The sequence below is a fragment of the Neolamprologus brichardi genome, chromosome 10, assembly GCF_056152115.1.
Source record: "Neolamprologus brichardi isolate AB-2024 chromosome 10, ASM5615211v1, whole genome shotgun sequence".
NCBI lineage: Eukaryota > Metazoa > Chordata > Actinopteri > Cichliformes > Cichlidae > Neolamprologus > Neolamprologus brichardi.
This window is the reverse complement of record NC_142113.1, coordinates 10,780,869-10,807,249: the sequence shown is the minus strand read 5'-3', so window position 1 is coordinate 10,807,249 and position 26,381 is coordinate 10,780,869. Positions and strand designations below refer to the sequence as shown.

Here is a 26,381-nt window from a genome sequence, read left to right as displayed (position 1 = left end):
ATCAAACTCTGATGTAAAAACTGTTTTTTATCCCACAAGTTCACAATTATACACAGATTTCAGGTTTACACAGCAAACTTGTTTCTAATGAAGCAGCCCTTCTGTGGGTAACTCTGGCATTCTGGGATGATTCTTCAGTCGTTCACCCTCATATCAGAACACAGCAATTCTCCTTCAGGTGCCACTCATTGATCTGAACTGTCATGCTGTTGAGTGCTTGAAACCTGCACTTACACTGTTATTTTGATAAGTACACCACTTTCTCCTTCATCAAGTCGGCTCATTTTAAAATTTTAATAAGATTCATCATGCGGGGTTCTTGAATATTGCAAAAAAGGCAACCCATAAAAAATTCTTAAGATATTTCATTCTTAACCAAAGTGCTGGAACGACATTGCCATCCCCGGAGTTACTAATAAGAGAATGCACTCAGCATTTTCCTGCCATATTTCCTTATTGTTATTTTTTGCATTCTTAGAAATACAGTTATAAAGAAAACGTCTTTTTAGTTGATTAAGGAGGTGGGGTTCGTGCTCTTCACACTATGTCTGTAAGCAGCTGATATAGCTCTGGCTCCATGTGTGTTTGGACAAAATGTTCAAGAACCATATTAAGTTGTAGGTCACCCACATCGTGGCAACCTTCAGAGCCCAACACAAATCATTGAAGTTATCAGTGTAACAGAAGGAAGTAGATAAGGAGGGTAGAAATATGCTTCAACTTCAGGAGAATAGCAAGTCAGTGTAAACATTGGATGGCATGTCTAAGATGATCAAAATATGCTTCTTCCTATGAGACATAAATACATTAATTAATATGTACTCTGTGATTTTTATACACCCCACGTCTGCCTGCTTGGTGCTTCATGGCTCACGATGCAGTGTGTTTGGGCATTATTACTCTTGAGGACTTGCTTATTAATACCATAAGTATGATTAGAAAAAAACAACATCAACAACAAAAAACATGAGATAATCAGCACTGCTATTTTTTATAATAGTAGTATGATTATATTTTCACATATATGCCTTTCGTACAAGAATAAAGAGTAGAGAAGAAGTGCTGCCGTCTGATTTTACATTTGAAGACTATTTGTAATAATAAACAGAACAATCTACTGAAACTGAGTTGAGAGCAGGTGGGGGTGTTCCTGATTAGTTTAGAGCCTTCTAGAGACGTTACGATCCTAATTCATTACATCTGCGATGGGAGGTGTCCATCTGACATGCCAGTTTTCGCCTACCGCTTCTCTCCTCAACCACCTTAACTGGATGTCTGAATCACATTCTTACAGCTAAATGAATAATGCTGGTTACACGGCACTGTGTGTAAATCTATAACAGCGTCACATATATATAAGGTCATTCTAGTTTTGGTGAGTCAATCACAGTGAGTTATTCTCAGAATTTGCAGTCAGTGTTGTGTAGTGAAATGCCAAAAAAGACTGATGGGACACTTGAGAGATCTCCAGAAGCATAAAATCAATATTTATATTGAACACACAGCCAATCTCAAAACCCACTTATTCGACCTCATTTTGCTGCCATTTCTGTATTCCTACTTTGAACTGATTCTCTGTGAACGCTCTTCATAAATGCGAGAACACGCAATAAAAATAAATAAATAAATATCTGCTGTATCACCTCTGGTCTGTAAACATGTAAACACACCATGATTGCATTTCTGAGCCGTTTGTGTTCACTAAAAAAAAAAAAAACCAATCCTTTGGGGATGATGAGAATCGGCTGTAGCAAGATTGGTTCATAAATCAGGAGTCTTTATTTAAACCCAAACGTTTCATTTCCATTCCTGAACCATGAAATGAAAGGTCACCCTAATCTGGTCTATTTCTGTTTTATAGAAACTGGAGGATAAATATTGGGAAGCAGGGAAAAAAAGAGAAGTAATAATCATCCCCAGCTTGTATTAATGACACTAAAACATCACTGTTGCATGCGAGCGTTCAGTTAAATTCATATTCTACCAACACATTACACTGACTGTAAACAAAACAAACAAAAGCATTAGAGATGTGTCACAGTTAACTGGTTAAAAAAAATGATTATTTATAGACTGCATCTCGCAGGTCTAATGCTCACTGACAGAAAATTTAGTTTGGGGGAATTAAACAGCATCTCACTTTGTTCTGAGTGCCCTGACATTCAGATGAATAGAGGATTAAAATCAGACACAGAGAATCTCCTTCTTGCTTGGTTTTCGGTATCAGTATCCGGAATTAAAACTGTAACACTTTTTATATATCTCAATATTGCAAACACAATGTTCCCTCTGCAAAAGCTTTATAACCTTGCTGTTAAGTACCTATCTGGCCTCGTCCCACCCTGTACTCCATCCCAGTGTCTGAAGTCCTTGGACAACTGAGTGCTACCTACCATCCCTTAGAATTCTCCCCTGCATGGACCTACTGTCCCTTTCAAAAGACTCCCACATTGCCACATTTTTTGTTCTCGGGCTATATCTTCTGCCTCTCTTTCTATATGCCCAAAGTTTCTTGAGTCCCTCAAAAGTGGGTACATAAATGCAAATTTGCAGCACTGTCAGACTCAGTACGGAAGGGGATCACACAGGACAAAGGGAAGGGCTTTAGTGTGTTGATGGCTGAACCAGCTGGGGTGAGAGCAAACTTTAAACACAGAGGCTTTCCAAAAATCTATATTCATCATGAAATCTTTACTTACTCTGAAAATGTCAAGCTTAATCTTATAGATCTACCTGCTAAGACTTCACCTCAGGCAACAGTGTAGACAAAGACAATGAGAAAAACATCACGTACAAGTACAAAGACTATGTAGAGAAGATGGGTGTGTTTTCCTTTTTGTTAATTCTTGTGGTTTACTGACATAAAAACTTTAGAAAAGTTGAATGTTTCAAAAGAATTCTAAGCAGGATTTGCAATTCCTGTAAAGAAGTGACGATAGTAATAAGATCAGTAAGATCCGTGTTTCAAATAATATTTTGTAGTCTGCTTGGAAACACTAGTTTGCTGTGAGAGTGTTCGTGAGGGGTGCAAACAGGTTCAAATAGAGCCTAAAGATGGCAAAATTCTCTGTCTGCATGGCTCTTGTAACTTTAGCAGTTTTATGGATGGACAACATAAATTCTGAATATGTTTTCAAGTAGCTGTTCAGTTTAGCTAGCTACCTGATACCCATGCCAGTGCTGAATTAGCATGCAGAATAAAAGAGGCACAGTTATTGAGTGAACACCATAGAGAAACATGTATGTAGCCAACACAACACTTTGAGCATTTTGCCCATTGCCAACCAGCAACTAGGAAAACACTGCAAAAACACACAAAACACGATGAGAGTTGAATAAAATACAACAGAAATAGAAAAAAATGCTGCAAGCCTTAAAAAAAATATAAAAAATTAAAAATCATGTAACAAAACTGATGTTTTGTTTTTTGGGAGACAATATGTGACGGAACAGCTGCAAAGTGACAAGTAAACAGTAAATGGCTAATGGCAAAAATGCCAACATGTGATGAAAAAATATTAAATTACATTGTTTTCTTTCTTACAGCACTGATGAATCCTCTGTTTCTTTTAAGCTTGTTTCAGTGCTAGTTTACATGTTTTGGTTTCTGTTGCTTTTGGAGCTGGTCCATCACATTGTCATATCCCCAGGAACTCTTCTGTTGTGTTTTTTTCTATTTCTGTTGTGTTTTGTGTGCTTTTGCAGAAAGTTGCCCCAAAGTTGCTTTCACCGTGTACATAAGGTAAGCACCTTTCTCAATTAAGAAATTGGGGTAGGTGAGTGTTATCATTTTGATATTATAATTCATGGCTCAAACTTTTGCTAGGTAGCTCCAGTATTCTGCACATGTCCTCACTGAAAGGGGATCATTAAACTCAATAATGTTGCAGACTGTTCTGCCCACAATGTCATGAAATATTTCCATTAACACCACACAGAGATATTTCTGTCTGGACCAGAACAACTGAATGACAGATTGGCCAAATGACAGGCCAACTAGACATATCTAGAGCCATGGCATTAGCATGGTTACAAAAACATAATAAATAGATAAATCTAAGCACACGATGTATGTAGAAATTAAATTTTCATTAACACAGTCACACAATAAAACATACTTACACTATCCCCAAACCATAAGCATAATACAATTCTGAATAAATACATAATAGCCATAATTTATAAATTATAAACATAGTAAAGTTGTGGTAGTCATACTTACATTGTTGTGTTGATGATTGTTCTTGTGGGAAACTGCATAAAGATGGTACACTATCTGATAACAGACGACTGTTTCCTAAATAAACTTTCTGTACACTGGGAATATATTGGACACAAAATTATCAATAACATAACTACTTGAATGATTTCAAAAAATCAGCATAACTAGCTTTAATCAGAAACCAGGCGTCTGCAAATGAAACTCAGCAGGTGTTGTGTACATAAAAAACGAGATTCTGCATCTGTCCAAATAATCAGTATTAAAAGCTAATTACCAGACTGGTCTGAACACTGTTAAAAAAAGGAATGAAACTGAGAATGATATGTGCAGCTCAAAGCTAATGGGCAACTCACCCATGGGTCATGGACACAGGAAAGAATATTTCTGTATGCAAGAAGCGGGCCTCGGATTCTACATGGTCGCATAATGGAGGGGGATTACGAAGAATACCTCCTGTCATCTGTGGACAGTATGATGAGCTGAGAGAGGATTGAAGGAGAGAGAGTGATGAAGAGAGGAGGGAGAAAGAGACAGAACTGGGCCAATTGTTTTGATGTGCTTAATTCTTTCTGGCTGTGTGTGTGTGTGTGTGTGTGTGTGTGTGTGTGTGTGTGTGTGTGTGTGTGTGTGTGTGTAAACGTGTGTGTAAACGTGTGTGTATCTATGTGTTAACATAAACATGGGCACATGTCTAAAGTTCAGGGTAGCTATACTCCATCACAGTTCAATGAAGCAGTGTTTTCAAGGAGCACCTTGCAGCAGCTTTACTGTCTGTATTTCCATCAGTATATAAATCCCTGTCAACATTTCTTGCAGTTCTTTAATAAATAACCGATCATCAATTAAATAATTGCTTTGACGTTATCAAGCTCACTGCTTTTACTCGCGTCTGAAAAAGACCTTGCAAGACAAAGTGTCTGATGAGCAATCATACGTTTGAGGAAATGAACAAACATCTTATTTCCAAATAACTTTTATAATCCATACTGATAAGAAATCCAAAATGTTCAGCTGGGATGGAGACTTCTGTCACAGTCTTCTGCTCCTTGTCAGCCACCACAGTGTCTGGTTGGTTAGCCAGCATCTGGTTGTCCGTCTGGAATTTGAAGTTGTTGGACTCCTACACAAATGTGGCTATATGCTATGCCATCCACCTGGCTAAGGCTTTCAGGGTTTTTTTTTGTCTTACACACTGCTAGAGTGGACAGAGTGGACAGAGAGATAGCTGGACTATCTCATTTGGATCACCACATTGGGTTCTGGCTGCTGTGCTCGACGCCTGCTTCTGCGGATCTGGTGCTTAGGACTTGTTCTTGTGCTGTCGTGATCCGAGACTCTGTGCTATTCTTCAGGGTGGCCTTCTCTATCCTCTGGAAGAATATCTTGATGTCTGCCAGTATCTGCAGATGATGCATTCATGGAGGGGCTGGGTCTTCTATTATATTTTATCTTCCTCCTTCAGGTCATCTGTCTTCTGCTGCCTGAGGCAGTCATATAGCAGTTCTTCACAGAGGGACATTTTGATGTATTTTTCTTGTTTCGTTCTCAGTCGTGATTGTGACACACACTAATCCACATCCTCCCTCTTTTGATTGCACATAGACCCTCTTCGCATGGAACAGTGAGAAGTTTTCACGTCTTGACGTCAATCTATTACCTCTTATATGGCCAGCTTAATTAATGACTGATAGGACTTTTCATTTGCCCTTTCTTTGCTATCATATAGATGTTGGATGGATTAGTGTGTCAAATGTCTCATTGACTCCTGCCATATGGCTTGATGTCATCCATGTAGATGGCTGATAGTCACTTCACTTCTGCAATAAGGTGGATGACATGTATGGGGCATCAATGATAGGGTTATTTATAGTCAAACAAGGCAATGATTATGTTGATTCACCTATTAGCTGGTGCTTTGATCTCCTGGCGTTGCTTCTAATGCCATTCTGAGCTTCATGCATGTGTCAGCTTATGTGCCTACTGAACTTACAAGAGATTCCATCCTACGGAAAGGCAAGTTACTGGCCAGTAGCTGGAAGTTAGCCTTGTGTGAATCCTCATCAGCATTGTTCTGCTCTGTGTTAGTATGTCTGGGTGTGCCTATTCTTTGTAGCTCATACAATTGTTCTGCCAGGTGATCACAGATATCTGTTAGGTGTTTCGGCCAAAAGGAGTTGGATCGTACTTGGTCCAGGCAGTGGACCACCTTTGTGATCTTCTTATTCTTGGTAGCTACTGTATATCTTAGCTCCATCCACCAAAGTCAATGGTATTGTGTAATGTCTCTTTCTCCCAGATATCCTTGCATCACTACTTAGTGTCATTTATGGATGGTTCAGTCTTTGTGCTGCTGTTCCCTTGGAGCTGGGAGTAGGCTCTTCATGACACCTTGGACAACATTTGCAGACCATTTATACTCTTGGCTTTTGCTTGTTCTAATGTATCTTTTCTGGCAGCCAAGCTATCAGTCTGGTAGTTTCAAGAGTCTTACTTATGGGTCTTTTTGCAACCTGGTGCACTTTTATTAGCGAACTAATAGCTTTCCAAGCTACGTACTTTTCACAACTGTAATTACTTTTCAGGATGAAGATGGATAAACAATCCCTCCTTTCCATCTATCTTTCATCCATCTGGCTTATCTAGGGAAGATTATAAAAGACTGTTAAGTAACATGAGAATCATTATCCTTGGAAAAACATTTCTGTAGAAAGCCCTTTAAAAGAGGATATGCTGTTAATACCCTCCATTTCCATGAAATTTGATATGCATGCAGGGATTGTGCAATGGATTGTTTTTAGCAAAACATAATTTAATCCTCTTTTGTATATTATTCAGATGATGAGAATTTATACATGTACATTTATACATGCTCATTTGCTATTTTTATCATTCTTACTTTCATTTAGATTTACTGTTTCTTTCCTTCCTGAATAAAACATCCTAAGGCTGGCAGAGTCTCCTGTGTGAGCATTTGTGGGTATAAGAACCTAGCTAGGTGTTTGAGGCAAAAGTGATATGGTAATTAATTGACTCTAACCAGGATATTAAAGTGTTCTGGCATAATGAGTGTTTATTTTTTTTAGTTTGGTTTTGTGCTGATACAGTAGGTCTTACAAAGAAATTAAAAAATGCTGGGTCTTAATGAGTCCTCTAAGTTTATAGCGTGATATTTCATTCTAATATTGGACACATTTCTTAACCTTGAGACAATATAATGTCCCAAGAATCCCCACTTAGCTTTCTTTTGGTGTAACTTGGCATGTACTTGTGACTGGGAAAAGCAAAAAGAAGAACAACCTTTGGCAATGTGTGTAATGCAATGTCCATTAGGAGATTGATTCTTAACCCAGAGTAAGAAGACTAGGGAGTGGCTGGGGATTGTTGGAAATGGTAGGGATTGTTGGAAGGGAGGGAAGGGAAGGATCATTAGGAAAAAAAAATCCTTTTTTGTTTTCACATCAATACAAAGTGCATTATCTCATGCGTGGTTCTCTCTCCTCTGCCCCAGGCATGCCCTCGTCTGTCGCTGAGACTAAACATCTGCTGTCACTTGTCAATCAAGCTCTGAGAGACAGTGACCTTGCGTGGCATTGTTAGAAACGATCTGAATTGAGCTTGCATTTTGAAGTCGCCTCTACTGCTGGTTTCCCCAGCGACTGGCTTGTAAAAAGGTGCCATGTCAAATAAAACTGGATTGATTGCCAATCAGATAAGTTAATTTATTGGCTCTGAGTCTGAGGGTTGGGCCAGAGATGTCTAGTGTTTTTATATCCAGTTTTGCTACAGATTCATTGATGGCTTTTTCAAATTATGGCCCAAATCTTTTAAGATAATTTATATATATCTACTTTTACAAACAAATTCATGACATTTTGTGTAGAAATGCAGTCAAATGCATGGATTGTTTTCATTCCATTCAGTGAAATAAAGGAAAAAACTTTAATCAGACCTGCTCTTTTTGTAAAATTTCAAACATAAAGTCTGCCTTTGGAAGAGCAGGACAGTATGTGTGTGTTGGCAGGGCTAGCTGTCTTACTCAATCTGTCCTAACTCATGTTTCTGTCAGGGTTAGTGTAAGCCAGCAGTCGGCTATGTCAGACACTAAATGTCAGTTTCAGGGTACAGAGACACCCACCCCACCCCACCCCACCCCCCACTCAATTGTATATGTAAAGCTGAAGGAAGCAAAGAAGAATATGGAGATTACTATCATGTAAGTGAGTTTCAAAGAGGGAGATGAAGAAAAACACAGACTAGAGACGAGCAATTATACAGCAGGGAAGACTCCATTACAAAATATGCTGATTTGCTCTGTGTGTGTGTGTTGGGTGTGTGTGTGTGAGTGGGTGCATGTGACAGGAAGGTAGCACGTGGTGATGCTGCTCCTCTCGAGGAGACAGAGAACTGTCACAATCTGCACCTCCAGCACTCTCTGGTGTCTTTCTCCCACTCTGGCGCTGTGTCTCTGTTTCAGGGGGGCTCCGGTTTGTTTTTTTAGGGGGATGTTTTCTGTGAAATAACAAAATTGTAGCCTCGGTGAAGTGGCTGTTAAGACGTCCTTCTCCCACATTTTCCTCCGTCTTCCCCGCCAAGCTCATTCTTACACATCACAGCCTCTGCCTCCCCCTCCCCTCCCCTCCCTCAGTCTCTTTTGCTGTCTCTCGCTCCCCCCCCCCCCCCCCCCCCCCTTCCTTTCTCTCTCTGTCATGAATGTCACCTCTACTGATGGTGGCTGCTGGAATTCACACACACATACTCTCACAACCACTCGCTGACTTTGGATGGGAGGAGGAGGGGGGAGGGGAGGAGGAAAGAGGGGGGTTTCGGTGAGGTCTGTGGGAAAGAGGCATGCCATTGGAGGCAGAAGAGGAGTCTCTGCCTGTCTGTGTCCATGTCTCTGCTCCGTTCCCGGCTTCATTCCGACAAAGACCGTCAGTGTCCCGCCTGCTGTGCTACCTCTGGATTTAAGTCAGCTGGATTACTGCTTGGACTCTCGGCTCATTATTCCACGCTGCCACATTTAAATGGGAGGCAAAGTTGGACCGCCATGGAATGCACGAATGGTGAAAAACAGTTTGGTTTTTCTTGCGCTTTTAAGAGCTTCCTAGCATTCAAAATGAGCCCACTTTTCTTCTTTAAAAGTGTTTTTATACGTAAATTAATTTGAGCTCTTTCTCTTCTGTATCGCCTGTTTAAAGTAGGTTAGTTAGTTTGCAATATAACATTTTGTACTTGGCTGCCAGGCCACATTTCGATGTGAAAGATGAGTGGGGAAGCGGGGTAGAATCATGTCTCGAGAGTAACCTTTTGGAAAAGTCTGTCTTTTTAAAGCTGGTCTCAAAGTTTTACATTGAAAATGTGACTGTATCGCTTAAAAAAATTTTTTTTCCTGGGATCTGTTACTGTCAGATTTTTTTTTTTTGGTCCATTACATTGGACTGCATGTGAACTTGCATCTTATCCAGTTCATCCCTCTCCAAGGGAACCCTCAAACTAAACTCTTCCCTGTTAACCCACTTAGACTCCCGATCTCCCCTGTGGGGTTTTCTTTATAACATTCGTCCTATTCTAGTGTACTGAGGAAAGCAAAAGCCAAACCAGCAAAGGGGGTACCGGGAAGGAAGTCACCCCCCTCCCAAAGGTGAGAGGGGGGGAAGATGGCAGCTCTCGCCAGCTCTCTCATTAGACAGAAACGGGCGGTCAAGGACGACCAAGCCAACCGACCGGTAGCCAGCAAGCGCAAGCCCTGTCCTAAGAGCAACAAGTCCCTGTGCCAGAAACAGATCCTTGTCCTGATCTCCAAAGTACGGCTATGCGGAGGTCGAAAAGGGCGAAATGACAAAAGACCAGGTGAGTCACTAATATCATTTCCATCGTGTTTCTCTGTTCAGTCGTATATTGGGATATTGTACCAGAGGTGAGAGCTACACCTGTTATCTTAAAACTGGGCTAAAATTACTTTTCACACTTCATGTAAATGGAAAAGCTACCTATGCACTAAATTGAGATAAGTCACTTTTATACAAAGTTTTCCAATTCAACTTTCAATCTGAAAGACACTCACAGGGTTTTGTTATCAGTCCTTTTTCACATTGTTTGGTCCTCTTTTATTCCCTGTCCAAACAATGATGATCAACACTTCAACAAAATACCTTGTAGCTCCGTTCGCACTTGATCATTGACGCTTGTCACTGTAATATTTGAGTTTTACATTAGCAGTTATTCTCAGTGCAGCCGCCTCCTTCATCCTCGCCTCTCCCAATGGTAGCCACAGCTTAAGGAAATTTTGCTGAACAAACATCATTCATAAAGAGGCCACACACCTTCATGGCTGATTGGAGAAGAAACTGTGAATTCAGAGTGAGAAAAGTGATGAGAAGTAAAAATTGATGAGCAGAGCTTAATGCTTGATGTGGACTTTCATTTCATTCTGAACGCCTTTGTTCGCATATGTCTATATTGCTTCAACGTGATCCTCATTGCCAAAAGGTTTATTTACTATATTTATCATAGTTCACACTATTTACTACATTTGGTTGTTTTAAGTCTCAGAGCTTCTTAAATTTTGCCGCTGGTATTGTTTGATAATAAGAATTAATTGTGCTGGATCAATACATTTAAGCCCCCATATCATTCAAAAGGAGTAGCTTCCTGCTAGTCACACACACACATTTTAGTGCAAAATCAATGACAAAGTAAGCAGTTTTAATGCATTTGTATTTCTCAGACCCACACGTTTGTTTACTAGTTTAAGATTTCTTTTTTTTTCAGTTCTCATTTATTTCTAATGAACAGTAAAGCTCACACCTAACCATTCACACTTGTCATTGTCATATCTAAGTTTCACATTAGCAGTCATTCTCAGCTCAGCCACCTCCTGCATCCTCACCTCTCCCAATGGTCGCCACGTCTCTCAAGTCTGCATAATAAAAATAAAACAAGTCAGGCAAAACTCTGACATGAGTTTACATGCACAAAACAGAGCTTTTGCATCTCCAGACATAATTATGCAGACCTGCACAAACAATAAATTGTCAAAATAGCTAAAAACCACTGCAATCCCAGTGCAGGCTTAATTCTGTCAGGTTGTCTGATATGCTTGGTCTTTGAAAGCAGAACTTCAGCTCTGAGTCTCTGAACAGAGATTCGTGTGATGTGATGCTAAGATTCCTTTCTTTCTTACCACTTTAAGGATGCAAAACAAAAGCTTTGTAGTATTAGTGCTCATAATATAGTACTCATTATATGATGGCTTGCTATTTTTTTTAACATTTCATACAAAGTAAGCGTCTTTGCTTTTCCTTATATGTTTACCTTTGTGTGCTTTGTGTGTTTTAATTCAGGAGAAAAATCATGGTTTTTAAATTTATTTTTAAAGTACTTTTTTCTTCTTTGGTACGACTGCCGCAATGAATTGATGACTTCGAAATGTTTAGGCTTATTGGTGCACAAATAACGACGGTAGTATGCTAAAGAATATGTTGCTGAACAAACATCATTCTTAAAGAGGAAACATACCTTCATGGCTGATTGGAGAAGAAACCGTGAATTCAGAGTGTTTCCCCCACATGAGAATCAAAAGCGAAGAGCAGTGCTTCGTGCTTGACGAGGACTTTCATTTCATTCTGCATCCCTTTGTTCACATATGTCTACATTGCTTCAACGGGATCCTCATTGCCAAAATATTGCTTTGCTGTATTTATCTTAGTTCACACTATTTCCTACATTTGGTCTGAGCATCTGAGTGTTTTACTCTTGGAGTTTCTTTAATTGTGTTGGTGGTATTGTTTGATGATAAGATTGTGCTGACTTAATACATTTAAGCCCCCATATCTTTAAAACGGGAATAACTTCCTGTCAGTTACATCCAATGCACTATTCAGAAACCACGTCTGTTTTCACAAGACACTGCTAAAATTTTCAGATTTAACAGATGTGACATAAGAATGAAAAAAATATTGCAGACGTATTTCTTGGCATCCCTAAATTCCCCTCATTATGCATCTGTTCAGTGTAGCCTAAACGATTCCTGTTTTCTATGAAATGGGTTGTAAATTGTTTACATAATGAGTTGTCTGAGCTGCTGTGGCTTGTGATTTGATGTGGACATGAATGAACCGGCTATGACCACATATAGTACAGTTAATCGTGTTTTCAGGGAAAATCACCAGATATCCCATCTGCTGTCTAAGCTTTAAGCTTTGTGTGACATTCAGTGTTGGGGTCGTCATACAAAAATAATGCACATAATTATGAGTTAAAAATACATACAAATCCCTATGCTAATGAAGGCGCACACATTTTCTTTTAGTGTTTAAGTATAAACACAGAATCAGCAGCAAAGTTGGTGAAAAACAGCCCAAAGAATACCTCTACAGTGACAGGTATGGGTAAAAATGGATGCTACATAGCAACAACGCTTATTACTGCTTTTGTTACCTGTTGACAATCAAGCTAGCTTTGTGTTAGCATGCTGTCTTTGTACGTGGTGTGGTAAACTGCAATGATAAGCTGTTTCTGGCCTGCACACTCACATTCTAGTATTTTTTTTGCAATAAAAATGAAAGTTATTTCCAAATCTTCACTCCTCAAAAGTTAGACTATTAAAATGTATTTGCCTCCTAACTTCACATGAGCTGTCATCTGTCAGGATTCACCTCTGTAAGGGCACAGGAAAAAAAGATAATTAAAGAACTTATAGAAGCCGAGTAATAACAGTTGCTTGAACAGTAGCAATGTTAATACAGTTAGTACTGTAATGAGGTAATATTAAAGATGTAATAGAAAAATGTAATGTGATGGAAAGCGTTACAATCCACCACCACTTTTGGTGGTTTGAGGGTTTTTTGACATAAAAAATTAAAACTCTCAGGAAGTAAAGCAGCTCATTTCCCCAATCAGAAGGTGAGCTGTTCGACCCTCGGCTCCTCTAATCTGCACGTGATTCTTATCCTTGGGCAAGATACTGAACCTTGAGTTCCCCTGATGCATGCATTGTAGTCTGACTGATAAGTTAAAAATAGTACTTAAAATGCATGAACAGGGCTTGTAACAAGGAAGTGTTTTGAGTGCTCAAAATGAGTAGAAAAATCCCATATGAGCGCCATCGTCTGATCTCTGGTCTTTTTGTGCATTTACATTTAAACAATTAAAATGAATAAGAATGACAGGAGTGCTCAGAAGTAAGGCCAACATAAAATGGCCACATGGTGGAAGCATCAAGATTTTTCAAAGATTTGATGAACAGATAAAATGAGAGTAACTCGACCAGATGAAAGCACAGTGGAGGGTATTGGTATTGGTTGCTTCCTTTGAGGATGAGCTATTTGGACTGTCTACAATTCAAGCAATGGGACATCAGAGAGTATATAGCATTTAAAGCAGAGAGAACAATAATGCGGGACAATGCTCCATCACATACATCGAAGTACTCTACTGCCTGATCACCCAGGAAAAGCCTTAAGTACAACCAGTTGTCCACCTTTTTAGGCTGGCCAGCGAGCTCACAGAGCAGAATAAGCACTACAGTTAACAGCCACAATCCGAAAGGTGAAGCCAGACTCCCAGTACGACCGCATGAAAGTCACTGGAGAGTTAGCTGAATAATTTCAGAGCCACAACAGCAAAGTGTCCACCCTGCCAGTAGGGAAGCAAAGATACTTAAACTTTAGATTGCTTTATTGGTAACATTCCCTCTTATAGGCATGGAAAGTAATATCTGCAAAAGTGTATGCAAATGGACTGGGGGGAGGGGAGATAACAGGCCTTTATATAGCATTGTGTGGAACATGGGGACATTAGAAGGATATACAATGTAAATATCTTATATAAGTTCTATGGATTTAAAAAAAAGGCTTAGAGATTGGAGATTAAACTTCCATTATATAACACGAGTGCATATCTTTTAAAAACATGTACATATAAAAGCCATTTGCACAAGTTAATACTCTGAAGCCAGAAAATATAATTATATGTTTTCTCTCTCCACATGTAAATTCTCTTCCTGCAGTGTTTTTGAGCCGCGAATAGTTTCACTTGTCGTTTTAGCATCACACCAGCAGACACAAGCTAAATTTATTACTGCTACTGCCCACCACTTGTAAATGTGGCTGGCACAAATCACAGAAAGGATGATCATCTACCTGATTTTACCGCGTAATCACCTTCCTCTGGGTGCCCTGCACAGTCCCTTACTGTACAGAAAACCCTTTCAAGTGGTTGCCCTGTCAGGGATCTATACTCCTGCCCTTCTTTCAGATCAGTTTGGCTCATTAATGTATAGCAATTAATCAATAATCTCCCTCTTGGTTTGTTCAAGGTTGAATCTGACTTGAAAAGTGAAAGGATATCAAACTCCCTGGCCCTGCAGATTAACTTTGGTACCTTTTTTCTAAGTTAAATCAAACAAGCACATAGACAACAGATCTGGAAAAAAAACAAGCACTAGCAGGTAGGTATAAAATGAGATACAGAAAAAAATTTGGACAAACCATATATCTTGATTTTGGTGGACGAAAAATGTTAGTAGGCTTCAGAGAGGTTTTACCACAAACATATTAATACGCATTAAAAATAGCAACACTATTAGCTGAGTCATTAGACACTAATGCATGCAAATATAGTGCAGACCTGGACATCTTGTAGCATTGAAAATGCTGTTTGGCATGGAGGTGCAGTAGTATGTTGTAGGTGTAAGCACTGGAGAAGCCAGTCAACAGTTGGAGCAGAAATGTAGGGCCTGGCTGGCAGGCAGCAGACCGGGTTACAAGGAGAGATCCAGCAGAGGATAGCATTAAGCTGACCCCAAGAGATCGAGGCTGCAAACTCGCTTACTCAACAACACCTGATCAGACAATGCAGTGTTAGGTAGCTTCTCATCAGAACTTTACTGACTGTGACAGGGGTCAGAGAGAGAGACAGAGAGAAAGAGACAGTGAAGCAGGGCAAGTCTGCAGAGGTAAACACAAGCTTAAAGAAAAGAGTAGAAGATATTACTAATGCCACAGAAAATTGTTTTCGGGGGTGGATGGTGATGACGGGGGTGGACTCAGATCCAAAGATCAAAAATGCAGAAGAGTAAGGAGAGATATCGGTGGAGAGATTAAAGGGGAGGCAGGTGGGACAGCAGAGAGCTGTGAATCAGGCTGTCATAGCTGCAGCATGTGGAGAAGAAGATGAGATGGGAAACCATGGGGTTGGATATTAAGTGCCACTGCAAAACACTTCTTCAGTTATCCTCTTAATCTGTTTAGAGAGTAGTCAGTCATGGTTCGAAAGTTGAGCATTTTTCCTGAATTGGAATGAAGGTTTGCGGGCCTTGTAGTGGGTTAAAGGTGGTTTTCAGTGTGGTATGGGTTAAATGGTTGATCTTAGTGGTAACCACAGCAATTTATTTTATACATTATTTTCTCTCTCATTCACACTATTGATGTCAGACCATCCGTGAAAGGTGCTCACAACTTTGGGAACAACTTTGACTTTAGCAACATGCCCTGGCTGTCAAACAAATCCTCAACCTGGCAATTAGAGGACAACCTGTTCCACCAGCTGAGCTCCAGCTGCCTCCTGCTGTTGAATAAGAATCCTGTCACTTGGACCAGGGATGGGAAACAAGGACTGATATAACTTGGTCTTATGCCAGACTGGTCAGTACCAAACTTTTAATAAGTGCCAAGACAAATGCTGTTGCTACAGTAATTCATTCGGACATGCAGAAGTTAGAAACTGCCTCCTCATAGTGAAGCTGATGTTTTCAAGTAATCATGCCCTAGATTAGATTTACTTCCAGTAGGCTCACTTTACTACATGTGTTGAAATTGCAGGTAAAGGCAAATCGAAATGGAATAAAAACAGCAAGCTCAGTAGAAAAAAACAGCATCTTTATCTGAAGCTGTGCAGCAGGTTTGAGTGCACCTGCTATACCGGCACCTTCAGTGCATCCACCCGGCTCCCAGCTCTGATATTGATGGGATTTGCTAAAATTAAAAAAAAGAAGAAGAAAAAATGCAACTGTCCCAACCTCAAGTCACGGAAACGTTAGCAATCGTCATCATATTAAACCTGTAGTTATTAACTCTGGGCACCGTTTGCACTGGGGCTTTAGCACTTCTTTAAATGGTCCTAATTAGTTTTTGGACAAGCAGCAGCAATAGCTTCATCAGTGGAGAGCAGTCACACACTCAAGTCAAATCCCTTCTTAATTGCTAGTTGAGGGAAAACAGGGAGTGTTGGCAAGTTTATTTCAGATTCAACAGTGTTACCATTTCAGTATTATGCATGTACACAAACTGCAAGATGTTTAAAAAACACTCAGAGGAAGTTTAAACTAGAATTTACTACGGACTGTCCTGACATCACGAGGTAACAAATGCCTTACTTTCTTTAGATATTAAAACCTTTACCTGCAAGAAGATTGCTGTACATCCAACCCAGAGGCATAGTACCAAAAACTATTTCCTCCTCATTACGAATTTACTTGTAACGTGTTACTTGTAACGCGTTACTGTAATCCAATTACTTTTTTCAAGTAACGAGTAAAGTAAGGGATTACTATTGCAAAAACGGTAATTAGATTACCGTTACTTTACCATAGGAGCACTGCGTTACTGCGTTACTAAAACCGTGATTTTTTTGCGAGAATGTCTCATGACAGTGACGTAAGCGAGTGCAACGTTTGTGACAACAGCTGTGTGCAGATCAACAATGGATAATATATCGAGTGCGGGAGAGAGTATGAGCGTGCAGCGTTTAAAGCGTGGAAGTACCAACCTTATTTTAAGTTTGATTCCATAAAAAGTGACAAAAACATTAGTGTCCGTTGTGCGTGGGAAGAAAACTTCTTTTTACAGAGAAAAAAAACCCCTAAACTTCCAAGCAAGCACCGAGTGAGCAACGACGTAATGGGAAATTCACAGAGAAACTCGCGGATTCTTCCACTGACCGCTGCGGCACACCTGCACCAGGGTAAACCTCCGCCTACCCACTCCTGCTTTACAGGTGAAAATAGAGCAACAGGACCGCTAGTCTTTGACTTTATTTATTTTCTGCTGTGTTTTACTTGCATCTATTTGAAAGAGTGAGTGAAAACACACAAAAAAAATATTTTATGTGCTGGAATGTGCAGAAAATAGGTTTAAATATTAAACAAATTTCTTCCGGTCAGAGAATGTTGCATATAATTAAATTTTTGCTTGATGCATAAAGGTAAAAGATTAAAACTAATAAAACAAGTTTTAAAAAGGGACTTTTTCATTTGATTACATTTTGTATGATGGATTATGCAGAAAAAGTAGAATTGGGCTGAAAGATCTATCGCTTTATCACCTATTCAGGTTGTAAATCGTGTTTTTAAAAAGTAACTAAGTAACTAAGTAATTAAATAATTAATTACTTTTGAAAATAAGTAATCAGTAAAGTAACAGGATTACTTTTTGGGGGAAGTAATCAGTAATTAGTTACTGATTACTTTTTTCAAGTAACTTGACCAACACTGTTGGTGAGTGTCACAATGTACCTAGGTTATAGCTTATTTTGTGCAAAACTTGTAGAATAACATTAATAGGTTTCATTAACTTAATGAGTTTCAACATGACTGGCTACTGACAAGCAAGATCATTAACAGCGCTCATTTCTAACTGCACAGCTGTTACCAGATACATTATAAGTGTCCTGTTGCCCATTAAGTCTGGGCAAGAACAGAAAACTCAAGACTTACTTAAGACTGACGTCAAATGCCTGGTCGGACTTCTAATCCTATCTATTTTATTAGACAGCTATTGATTTACATTTTAAAGATGAAATTAAAATTTTGCAGTAGAAGATTGTTTGTTTCGCATCATTGCAGAAATGTTGTAATAAGATTAGCATTCATCGCAATTTGGCATATTTAGATGAGACAAACAGAAGATTAGTCGTTGGTTGCTGATGAGGTCATCCCACCAACGTCAGGAGATTTCCAGCACGAAAGAGCCCGCGGTATTCCACAGCCATCTAAACTATCTGGCACCAAATGGTGTGTCTTGAAAGAAAAAGTTTTAAGCTTTAATCTTTTGCAGTTTCTTGTGTAAAGTAAAAAACACCAGAGATTAAGAGATTTAGTTATTTTAATTTTGATTGTTTACCTAACTTTATATCTTTAAGTTACCTATGTCTAACAAATAAAGTGAGTGGACGTGACAGACTGATCTCTTTTACTTTAAAGTATTACTACAGCTAGAGTTTAGGAATTGGCTTGTGGAAAAAGATGCTGCCTTAGAGAGCTTGTTGACAATGGCTTTAAATCTTATTCAAAGTGAGGCAGGAGGAAGGATGTGTGTACAAAAAATGCCTCTTTTTCTTCTTGTCCTACTGAAGATGCCACCTTAACCTCCCACACATGCCTGCTAAATTGAATCTGTGGGTGCTTTGATTAAAGCTGACAAGGGGAGATTGAATTTACCTCTAACAAGAGAAAAACTGAGAATAGAGGACACCTACTGTAAAGAGGTAATGATGAGAAGACAAGTGGAGGGAAATTTGGAGAGTGTAAGAGGAAGGCGATCATAAATGGAAGACAACCATGGGATACTGTGATGGTTATTTCATTTTTAACTTTAATTTTTATATTTTATTTTATTCCTTCCTAGTTAAATTTACCCTTTTTAATTTTCATATTTATTTCCTATCTTATTCATAGCCTTTCCTTTTTTTCTTTAGGTCACGAGCAGTTGTGTAAGCATTTCACTGCATATCGTACTGTGTATGACTGTGTATGTGACAAATAAAATTTGAATTTATTTGAATATATGCAAATTATTCCACTGGAAATGTTTGTGGCTGTTTCCTTGTTTGTATATTCTGTCTAGGTCTTTTCTATTTCCTATTTAAATGCTATATGTGTGGCAACGTCTGCTAAAGTTAATCTCAGCCAAAGCTTGGCAGAAAATCTACAATGGGTGAGAAGCTGCCTTTAAGCATCTCTATGCATGACTTTCCTCTGCTGTGCGGGGACCTCATCATATAAGTGGTTCAGTAAAGAAAAACACTGCAAACCACACCTTTAATGTGTAAATCCTTTCCTGGCCCCAATCACACTGTTTAGCGCAGTCGCATGTTCGCTGGCGTGATCATCACACATTCTGACAGAGGTCTGGACCCCTGTGGGAGTTCAGAGGATGTTTGTCTTTCTTTGTTCTGCATATATCAAGTGCCTATTTGTGTCCTTGCTGGCGGGTCCATTGGAGAAAAAAGGATAGGTGAGGCGTGAGCTTGAGCACTTCTCCACTTGTGTCTGTGTGTGTTTTACGTTTCAACCTGAAGAAACTTGCAGCATGGGGTCTGCCCCACATTACTCTGAATCCCCTGAGCTGAGCATGTTGTTAACTGTCACTGATACGTTTCTGTCATAATGCTAATGAAGCACATATGTGAATATTGAATGTGTGTCAGGCGGTGTGAGTCCTATTTGCTCGTGCTCGTGTGTGACATGCTCTTGTCAGGGCCATTAATAACAAGCAATAACTGTGCCTCACTTATGTGAATCGCTGCCATTGTCACAGGAAATGATTTATGAAGCCTTGAATTCAAATTAAGAGGCCACTCTTGAACTCGCTGCCGATGAGATACACCTCATTCGTTCCTATTCTTTCTTTAACCTCGCCCCGTCCTCCTATCCCTCTTCTACAACATCCCTTCCGGTGCATCTTCCCATGTCTCCTCTCCCTCCCCGTTATTCTTGTCGCATCTTTTTGCAGCTCCATCGCTCCATCGTTGCCCTTTTTTTGTGTCGCACTTGCTGTCCTTATCTCTTTTATTTCTGGACATACACAGAGCATTCCTCACTCTTGTTAAAGTTGTTAGCTGGGTACCATGACTTCAGGCTTCCAATTCTCCTCTCCTTCCCTCCCCTCTCCCTCCTCTCTTTTCACAAGGTTGATAATTACTAGCAGCGCTGTACTGTAGACCTGGCCCAGTTTAGAAAACGAGAAACTGTATTCTCCTTTTATTACACGCAGAATCAAACACACATGCGGGAGGCCGACTCGTTCTTTTTTGTGTAAAATACAGTAGAGTACATGCATGCAAAAACACAGAGTGGAGTATTTTCACGCAAAAGGATGAGAGCGAATCGGGGACTCCTGCAAATATAAGCCAAGGAAAACCCCCGTTGTTCGATTGGGTCAAAGCAGAGGAAAATGCCCTTGGCTGCTCAGTCATGCAGGCCCCCAGTAATTACCTCCAACCTTATCGAGAGGAGCTCGCCTTTGGGGAGATCAGCCAGCAACATACTGAGCTCAAATCAAGCCAGATAAATACATTAGTGTAATGATAACCAACACTGAGCCATACACTACGCTGATTAGAGATAAATCTCAATCGCTGCTTATTTTTCAGAGCAATTACATAGCAGCGAAGGGTTTAAGTGTCCTTGATGGCAGCCGGGATGTATGAAGTGATTACCTTGGGTTCTTATGTGCATTGACCTCATTTATACAGAGACCCACATAATTGCTGTGTGTATGGTTGAACTGGAGGGCTAGGCTCCATTCTCCCCCGTGCGATTCTCAAAATGATTATCGATGTGGAATGCAAATTGATGAGGGGCGTCCCGGTGTAAACCTAGCAGCGGCTTCTGCTGGGATTAGAGGAAAAGTCAATTTAATAAACAAACTGCTCTCGACAACTTACCTAACTTAATAATGTCTCCGTCTCGCCGTTTGAAAATTGCGTTATACTTCGTGCAGCGAACGGGGGACTCGTGTTGTGTCACATTTATGCAGCGTCTTTTAAATCCACATCTCTTAAGGGGAGACTCGCTACACACTTGCCTTTCTGCTTGTCATATTTCCTCTCATGTGTGGAGAGGTCACTTGAAAATGGGCCGGCTGATGAGTCAACATGTTGTCGGGTGAGCTGACAACACCTGTTTTGATGTACATAAACAGACAAGGAGCTCTCTTTGACCCACACTCCACTGACCTGGATCAGCGAATGTTTCCTGTCACTCAAGCCCACACATGTCCCAGGAGTGATGAATGTAGTCTTACACACACACACACACACACACACACACACACACACACACACTCACGTGCTTCCTCTCCATGGGAAATACCCTGGACGGTGGAAGCTGCACGTTGTGCTGCTGGCATATTTAGAGAAAATTCTGCAAATAAGATGTAGGTGTGTTCACCCTGAAAGAATGTGTGCACTGCCTGCTGCTCGTGTAACTGCAGAGCAGGGTTGCAACTGACTCTGGATGAATCACAGCAGATAAACATGGTAGGATTAATGATGATCATGAGCTTTTTTTAAATATGTGGTCATGTTTGAGTGCAGAAACACTGATTACCAAAAGCTTGTGTTATCTATTCACCGGTATCTGTTCACTAGTTCCATTTTCCACCACACTTTCAATGTCATGCGTCTGGTCATGACCCAATGAAAAATACATTGTTCTTCTTTTCTACAAAAACAAGGCTAGTTTGATTAATGGCCTCAGTTTCAACCCCCCCAAAGGATTAACCGTCTCACGTTATTGTGTTAGATAATGTGTGCATAAATATATAAAGTTGAAACAATTGGCCAACTAGTGAATTTATAGAATTGCAGAGAGCCTGCAACCACTTTGATAAAAAAAGTTCAGTTTCTGAATCCAATTAAAGTAAGCAAACTGGATTTGCAAATATGTTTCAATAATTTCTCACAGTGTATATCACAGGCTGCAGCCCTTCATTACAGTTAATGGGACTGTAACTGCCCCCAAAACAGTAAACCGATCTTAAAGCACTCTTAGGAAAAGTCCTGCTTACTTAAGTAAAATTCCAAAAAGCTGACAGATAAAAGAAATTTTAAATATTAAAAAGGCATCTACAGAAAGTCCCCTGTCACTTTATAATACTGAGTAAGGCGTTATATCATTGGTAATGCTTACGCAACAATGTGTAAATGCCCTCTTACAGAAGCGTCTGGCTGAAGCGGAGCTAGTTTTAACTACTTTAGACACAGTTTGGAAATTTACTCTGCTGAAACAAGAGAAGGCCCTAACTAAGAAAGCTGCACAAGCTAAAACCACGCTGAATCTTTAACAGGACATAAAAGTAACAATTAACGAGCAACTAAAGCTGGAACTAAAGCTGGGACTATAGCTGTGCACGGTGGGCCACATTCAGACCCCTTAAGAGGGCAGAAACCAGTGAAACTCATCTTTATGTCAGTGTAAAGAACTTTAACTAAACATTTAATGCCTGATATGTTTAAATAAAATTTACTTCACTAACACACCTCAGTTTTTTAACATGATAACAAAAACTGTCAGCACGACTCTTTAGGCTTAATTAAGAAATAAAGGTGGAAAATTACATAAAAGATTCAATTGAATGTTATTATTTTTGTTTTTTTCTTACTGTAAATTCATTTGTAGAAAGCATACATTTCCATAATAGACAGTGAAAAATAGTGTTTATCTATTACGTATTTACTTTGTTGTTGTCTGAATGGGCATGGTGGAGCTCTTTATCAGCAGGAGAAGCTGCAAAAATCCATATTGGGCCAAATTGCAGTCTTTGGTCCGTCTGTGACCCCCTGGGCCTTATTTTTTTACACTCTGAGCTAGAATATTTGTCTTGAATACAGCTAAACAGAACTAAGAAACAGCGGAAATGACAACCCCATGTTTTACTTTTGTACCTGTGTGCTTTCTATCACTCCATTATGCAGTACTTTGACTTAGAGGACCATAAAATGGTCACTGTTTTGTCCCCTGCAATAGATCAAATATGCTTTTACTGTTTGAGAGCAAGTATGCCCTGTTATGCCAAAATCAGTACACATGACCTTTGATCCAGTAGCTCTCCAAGTTATCATCTTCTCTGTTTACCCCTGTGGAGCAGAAGTAGATACTCAGTGTGCACACTAAGCATGCTCATGATACAAACACTGGCTTTTTGCTCATGTAAACAACTCTGTGTGCTTTGCTAATCCAGAGGTAGACTGCTGTCAGACTGTGTCACTATCTATCAGAATGCTCCTCCAGGGCTTATAAAAGCAGGAGAAGTTGGCTTGCCTAACAATGTGCGCTTGCTATACTGTGGCATGTACACAAACTAGTTTAGGGGGTAAAGCACCATTTGTAACTCTAAAAAAATGAAGTCAGTTTAGTTAAGTCACTCAGTTTTCTGCAGATACAGATTCTGCTTACTTATTCATGTTATTGTTCTTCATTATATCGCAATATAAAGTCAGATGGCAAAAATGGCTGTTTATACACACCAGATAAATTAATAATAAATACATATGTTTTAATTTTTTCTTCATTCCCATTGATTAACAAGTCTAGGAGGAGTTAGGGAACAGACACGTGTGCATATGATACAATCATTATAGTAAGATATTTATTTAGTTTAAGCTTTTAATCTAAATTGTTCTATTTAAATGAAACAAAAATCTCTCAGTTGACTCTTTAACAAAGTGTTAAATGTTCTTTACATTTACAACACAGCTAGCATATTTAAACAGGTCAACATGGCTATTGCTTTTAAAAAATGGCTAAAGAGAAGCTCACTCTTAGCTGAACGAATGAACAAATGTTTACTTTTGTCTTTTACATAACCTGTACTTCCCGAAATCAGACATATTACCCAACAACAACAGACCAAACATGACAGCATGTTTCCCACCGTTATCTAACATCAGCATATCAGAGTTGTATAATAATGTAAACATAAACAGAGACCTCCTAATAATGTTCCAGGAGATATTTTACTATGGTTTTCTAACCAAAGATGTAAATGCTGCATGTGCATATTTGACACAATCCATATATATAAAAGTCTATAATCCGCATGGAGTAATATGAAGAATTTGTCTAACATGTTACTGTTGTCCTCTTTACATGATTTAGAAAGATATATTTATAAAATGAAAAAAAGAAAACATTAATTAAAATACATTTAAATGAATCTTCAATATCAAAGCCTATCCAAATCAGGAATGTGGACTTAAATAAATAAAATATAAATAATTTCAAAATAAAATGAAGGGAATTTTCCTGTATCTTCCACGTTTAATATGTAATGACAATATTCCCCATCTTTAATGTGCATAATAAGAAAAAATATATTTAAAATATTTGTGACATCTGTAATCTTTCTTGAACTTACTTTTACCGTTTGCTCAGATTTCTTCTCCTCATGATTTTGTGTATTTCCTTCAGTTTGGTGTTTAAAAAGACTTCAGATTCCAATTTGCTTTAAATCCCAGTGATATATTACACTATCCCCTCTTTTTGGACGGTAAACACAACAACCTTTTTGCCCTTCTCACCATGTTGGTCTGAAAATCTAAATGTTTGGCCAAACTCCTCGTCTTCATTATCCTTATGAAGTCTGCTTTTTTTTTTTTTTAAATCCCTGGCACAACCATCCTCTTTTTTCCAGCTTATTTATTTGTCTCTCCAATCCATTAATACAACAAGCAACTACAATATGGCAATAGAAAACATATTTATTCCTTTTTACATAAGCCATTGGTGCCCTATAAAGAATTAGCTGCCCAGTGAAATTCTTCATAAAGCCCTATTTCATCAATCTTAATATTGCGAGCCCACATAATCAGAGACCTCTTATTACCGGGAAGAATTCAGACCCGAAAGACAGGACTATATCTCATCACTGTCGACATTTGTTGTGCGGATTCGGCCTCAGTTGCTCCACTAATCTTCTTTTGGTAAAAAGAATTGAAAAGGTTCAGAAACTGCACTACCTCAGCTTGAAAATAGCCAACCAAAAAACAACTAATCAGTTCAAGGCTGCAGCGAATTTGACTAATTAATTATTAATCAATGGATTACTTCCTTTATTAATTCATTCTTTTAAAAATATGACAAGAAAAAATATTCTGGGCCAAAGTCAGAGAGTGAGTGTCTATCTGCCTGACTTTTAGACATACATACACTGTACATAAAGGATGCAAGAAGCAGTATTATGCACTATTGTATTCAATAAGATTTAAATGTGAGTGCAAATATTTGTCACCTGTCACCCTATGCTAGTTGGGATAAGCTCTCTCGCCCTCTTGTGACCCTGAATTGAATAATCAAAAGAGAATCGTTTAATAGATGGTAATTAAGAAATTGACTAAGGATATAAATGTTCTAAGAATTATGGTCTTTCTGACTTTGTTTTTGCAACTGCAAAAATACTGGCCATTGGAAAGTTATATAATAATAATGGATTGCATTTATATAGCTCTTTTCAGGACCCCTGAAAGCGCTTTAATACCACTATTCATTCACTCACTGGTGAAGGCAAGCTACAGTTGTAGCCACAGCTGCCCTGGGGCAGACTGACAGAGGCAAGGCTGCCATATCGCGCCATCGGCCCCTCTGCCTATCACCAGTAGGCAGTAGGTGAAGTGTCTTGCCCAAGGACACAACGACCGAGACTGTCCGAGCCGGGGCTCGAACCTTCCGATTACAAGACGAACACCCAACTCTTGAGCCACGATCACCCCGTTATAAGCTAATATGCAACTATGGAAGTTTAAGTCACTTCCATATTCACTGAGGCTTTATCCATCTTTTTTTTACAGAGTCTTTTATTCTAGAGCAGAAATATCTCCGAAGATCAAACAAATTTTTACCTAAAGATCCTTACATTTCTGCAGGGCACATTATGTCAGCGTCTCACATCCTCACAAATGGTGACGTGTGCCAGAAATGGTGGGACATTTGGTTTAAACTGCGCTTTGAAGATACAAGAGTACGACTGAGCTGGTTTCTGCCAACATTTCAGTGACACACCATTGCAAAAGCTCTGAGATTCCCATATTACGAGAGAAAGATGTTGCAACAGCTGGAAAATAGGAGACTTCCTTGAAAAACTTTTACTCTTACCCCCCCACCCCCCCGAGTTATGACACATATCATTTAGGAGACTATTTCAGCAATCTGGTGCCTTGATCACCAGTATAAATGGTGATGGGACTGCGGTGACATCAGTGTTTTCACACGACGTGACCAATGCGCTGCCCACAATGAACCCTCAGTGCAGCTGTGGTAAAACACAGCTGTCGTGTTCTTTCCTGGGAGCCTGCTCTCATTATGCTGGATCAAAATCTAATGTGTGCTGGTGCTGTGGTGAGGACTGTGGAGTCAGAGCCAGCTCTGCTAAGTGAAACATTA

General features: G+C 39.4%; 1 protein-coding gene across 1 annotated transcript in view; it reads left to right on the top strand.

Moving 5' to 3' along the window:
- The first annotated feature begins 9,096 nt into the window (after positions 1-9,096).
- Positions 9,097-26,381, top strand: part of fgf11b (fibroblast growth factor 11b) — a 37,272-nt gene continuing 19,987 nt past the window's right edge. Inside the window, exon 1 of the mRNA XM_006799477.2 lies at positions 9,097-10,072. Coding sequence (XP_006799540.1) covers positions 9,880-10,072 — 193 coding nt within the window. The 5' untranslated portion in view covers positions 9,097-9,879. The remainder of the gene's footprint in view (positions 10,073-26,381) is intronic.